The sequence below is a fragment of the Gopherus flavomarginatus genome, chromosome 23 (genome assembly GCF_025201925.1).
Source record: "Gopherus flavomarginatus isolate rGopFla2 chromosome 23, rGopFla2.mat.asm, whole genome shotgun sequence".
Taxonomy (NCBI): domain Eukaryota; kingdom Metazoa; phylum Chordata; order Testudines; family Testudinidae; genus Gopherus; species Gopherus flavomarginatus.
In genome coordinates this window covers 72,501-76,133 of record NC_066639.1, presented here as the reverse complement: position 1 = coordinate 76,133, position 3,633 = coordinate 72,501, and the positions used below count along the sequence as shown (strand labels likewise).

General features: G+C 66.1%; 1 protein-coding gene across 1 annotated transcript in view; it reads right to left on the bottom strand.

The window, feature by feature from the left end:
- Window positions 1–221: 221 nt before the first annotated feature.
- Window positions 222–3,633, bottom strand: part of LOC127039386 (dnaJ homolog subfamily C member 3-like) — a 34,503-nt gene continuing 31,091 nt past the window's right edge. The window contains exons 10-12 of the mRNA XM_050933051.1: window positions 2,825–2,957; window positions 1,072–1,220; window positions 222–889 (exon numbers count right to left, since the gene is read on the bottom strand). Coding sequence (XP_050789008.1) covers window positions 747–889; window positions 1,072–1,220; window positions 2,825–2,957 — 425 coding nt within the window. The 3' untranslated portion in view covers window positions 222–746. The remainder of the gene's footprint in view (window positions 890–1,071; window positions 1,221–2,824; window positions 2,958–3,633) is intronic.

The window sequence follows — 3,633 nt, the reverse complement described above, 5'->3', positions numbered from 1 at the left end:
TTCGATTGGGACGTGGTGGCAGCTTCGTGGGAGATGTAGTTCGAGCACCTCGTGCCCCCCCTTTCTGGTCTGGAGCCCCCGGCTGGATTACATCTCCCACGATGCACCACTGCCGCCGGTACAGGAGGGGGAGGGGTGCATTATGGGAGATGCAGGCCAACCCCATAGGAGGCAATGAGCCCCCCACATGACACCTCCCATGAGGCCAAATAGAAAATTGGTCATTTTTGAGGCATTTGTTTGTTTTTCCGACCGACAGCCGTAACTTTCCAAAGCAGACACGCCCCCGGGGCAAATAATTCTCCTTTTGAGGGGAAAATTTCCAGTCAACGCTCGTGCCGAACCTTTAACACTGGCCGCTTTTCTCCTAAGTGTGCGTTGGGCGTTAGCCATCACGCACCGCCAACGGGAAGCGAATTTAAACCCGCTTCGCTCCAGGGCGGAGAGGCTGCAAAGACGCGACGCACAGACGGAGCGAATCGAATCAGTTCTCCGAGACATTCAGCACAGAAAGAGCGACGCTCGCGGGCCTTCTTGACACACCTGAGCGAGGCGGCAAAACGATCTCTTTCTCCCGGGGAAAGCGAACGCCCCGGATCCGGTCCCGTTCCCAGGCCGGAGAGAGACGTGGCAGGAAACGGTTGACGCGACGAGCGGGAGGTGCGGGCAGGAGTCATTACAGGGGAGCCCGTCGGGCCCAGTCTCCCCCTCGCCGCGCGGTCCGGAGCTCTTCCCCCCGCCCCACGCTAGTTAAAGTGGAATTTGAAGTGGAAATTGCCAGAGCCGAAGGGGTTGAACTCGAAAGGCCAGTGGTGGGGGTGCCCTCCCCCTCCTTGCTGGTTCTCGGGGTCCAAGGGGTCCTCTCCGGAGTCAAACTTCTGCCGCATGTCTGGAAGGGAAAGGCGGGGATTTGGGGGTCACGTTTAGGACCTACCCACTAGGCATTGCTGCCCGTTGCCTGGGAAGAGAGAATTTCTGCCAGGCACCCAGGGCTGGCTGAAGGCCGGGTGACTGACTGCTTCTGCCCAAGTTCGGCCGCACGGTCCACCGCCCCCCGGGCCAGGCCCCTACCTGGGTCCGTCAGGACCTCTTTGGCGGCCGCGATGTCGATGAATTTCCTCTCCGCCTCCTTCTTCTCGTCCTCGGACTGGAAGTTGTCCGGGTGCCATTGCTGGGCCAGCTTGCGGTAGGCCTTGATGATCTCCTGCTTGTTGGCGTTCCTGGGGGGGGGGCCAACGGGCGAAGTAAGGACGCGGAAAGGAGAGTGGATTCGGGGCAGGGGGGTCGCGCCGGCGGTCGGGCCCAGCCGGGGTCCTGTCTACACTAGCCAGGCCGCCAGAGAGCCCAGCTCTGGGGTCCCCAGTTCCAGAAGGACGCTGGCAAACTGGAGAGGAGGTCCCAGGAGTGATTAAAGGACTGAACGCCCCCCCAGCCCCCCCAAGAACCAGCCCGCAAGTCTGTTTAGCTGAACACCGAGACGGTGAAGCAGGGGCAGTATGGGGGGCGGGGGGACGACTTTATCCCAGTCCAGACCAGGGGTCTCAAACTCAAATGACCACGAGGGCCGCATCCTTGACACCTACCCCCATGCCGCCCTCGGCCCCGCCCCCACTCCACTCGTTCCACGAGGCCCCGCCCCTGCCCCCATTCCAACCCCTTCCCCGAAATCCCCACTCCAGCTCCATCCCCTCCCTGCCCCCAGGAGCTGCAGGAAGGGTGTGGGGTGCAGGAGGGATGAGGGGAACGGCAGGGGGTCAGGGCAGGGGGTCGGGGTGCAGGAGGGGTGCGGCAGGGGCTCAGGGTAGGGAGTTGTGGTGCAGGGTGCAGGAAGGGTGAGGGCTGCAGCAGGTGGCTCAGGGCGGTGGGTTGGGGTGCAGGGTGCAGCACGGGGTTCAGGGCGGTGGGCTGGGGTGCAGGAGGGGTGCGGGGTGCATCAGGGGGTTCAGGGCAGGGAGTTGTGGTGCAGGGTGCAGGAAGGGTGAGGGCTCCGGCAGAGGGCTCAGGGCGGTGGGTTGGGGTGCAGGAGGGGTGCGGGGTGTAGCAGGGGGTTCAGGGCAGGGGGCTGGGGTGCAGGAGGGGTGTGGGGTGTAGCAGGGGGTCAGGGCAGGGGGTCGGGGTGCAGGAGGGGTGCGGCGGGGGCTCAGGGCAGGGAGTTGTGGTGCAGGGTGCAGGAAGGGTGAGGGTTGCGGCAGGGGGTTCAGGGCAGGGGGCTGGGGTGCAGGGTGCAGCACAGGGCTCAGGGCGGTGGGCTGGGGTGCAGGAGGGGTGCAGCACAGGGTTCAGGGCAGGGGGCTGGGGTGCAGGAGGGGTGTGGCAGGGGGTCAGGCAGGGGGTTCGACTGTAGAAGGGGCTCGGGGGGTGGGCTCCGGCGCCCCCCGGGGGCATGGCAGGCTTCCTGCCCGCCCTGCCCCGGCGCTGCTCCGGGAAGTGGCTGGAACGTGGGGGAGGAGGGGCGCGGGGGGTGTGTGTGGGGGGGTGTTGCTGTGCTTCAGGCCCCGCCCCAGCAGCTCCTATTGGCCGGGAACGGGGAACCGGAGCCGCTCTAGGTAAACATGGGGGAGGGCAGGGGGGCCGCGAGGGCTGCGGGTTCGAAGCCCCCTCGGGCTAGAAGGACCTCCCCGGGGCACAGAACCCGGGCTCCGATCTAGCGAAGGTCTCAGAACCCACAGCTGGACGTTGAAGCTCCCCACTTCCTCCTGGCCCCAGGGGTCCTGGAACGACTTCCCATTGGGCGTTGTGTGTCATAGCCCCCCTACTGCCAGCCGCGAGGGGAGATTCCCCCCACGCCGCCGGTTCGAATCCCGGCCTGGTCAGTGACACCCACCTCCGGATCCCCAAGATCTTGTAGTAGTCGCGTTTCCTCGACTGCTTCAGCAGCTTCTGGGCTCGCTCCAGCCCTTCCTTGACCTGCTCGTTTTCCCCGTCCAACTCCTTGGCCTCCTGGTAATCCTCCACCGCTGCGAACCAAGCGGAGCTGCCTCAGGCCGTGCCCGGCTGCCTGTGCCCAGGGACTGGCCCGGAGCCGTCGCTGCCGCTTGCCGGCCACGGGCGTTCGGGTGCCTGGTTCTCCCCAGGGAAACTACAGCTCCCATGATGCACCACGGCGCCGGCGCTCCCTCCCGCGCCGCCTCTCCCAAAGGGGCCATCACGGTGCATCATGGGAGATGGAGTGCACCCGCGGGACGCGCCCATGATGCACCGGGGTGTCTCCTCCCGCTGCTGAGCCGCAGCAGTGCATTGTGGGAGCCCCTGGAGGAGGGGCCTCGTGGAAGGCGGAGACCCCCCCCAAATACAGCTCCCGCCCCGCCCTGCCTTCCACCTCGAAGGGAGTAGATCGGGGGGGGTGTCGTGGGAGGCACCCCACAGGCATAAGGACCCTGAACTACCCCACTCCCCCTCTCAGAGCAGGGATCGAACCCAGGAGTCCGGGCTTTCAGCCCCTCCCACCTCACTGGTTCCCAGACACGCCCCCCCGCCTCCCGGATGTGCCCCCACTGACCCCAGACACACACACTGGCCCTACCCCACTCCCCCTCTCAGAGCTGGGATCGAACCCAGGAGTCCGGACTCCCAGACCCGCCCCCTCTACCCCACTCCTGTCCCTGGCCTGGGAGTCCCGACCCCCAGGGCAGT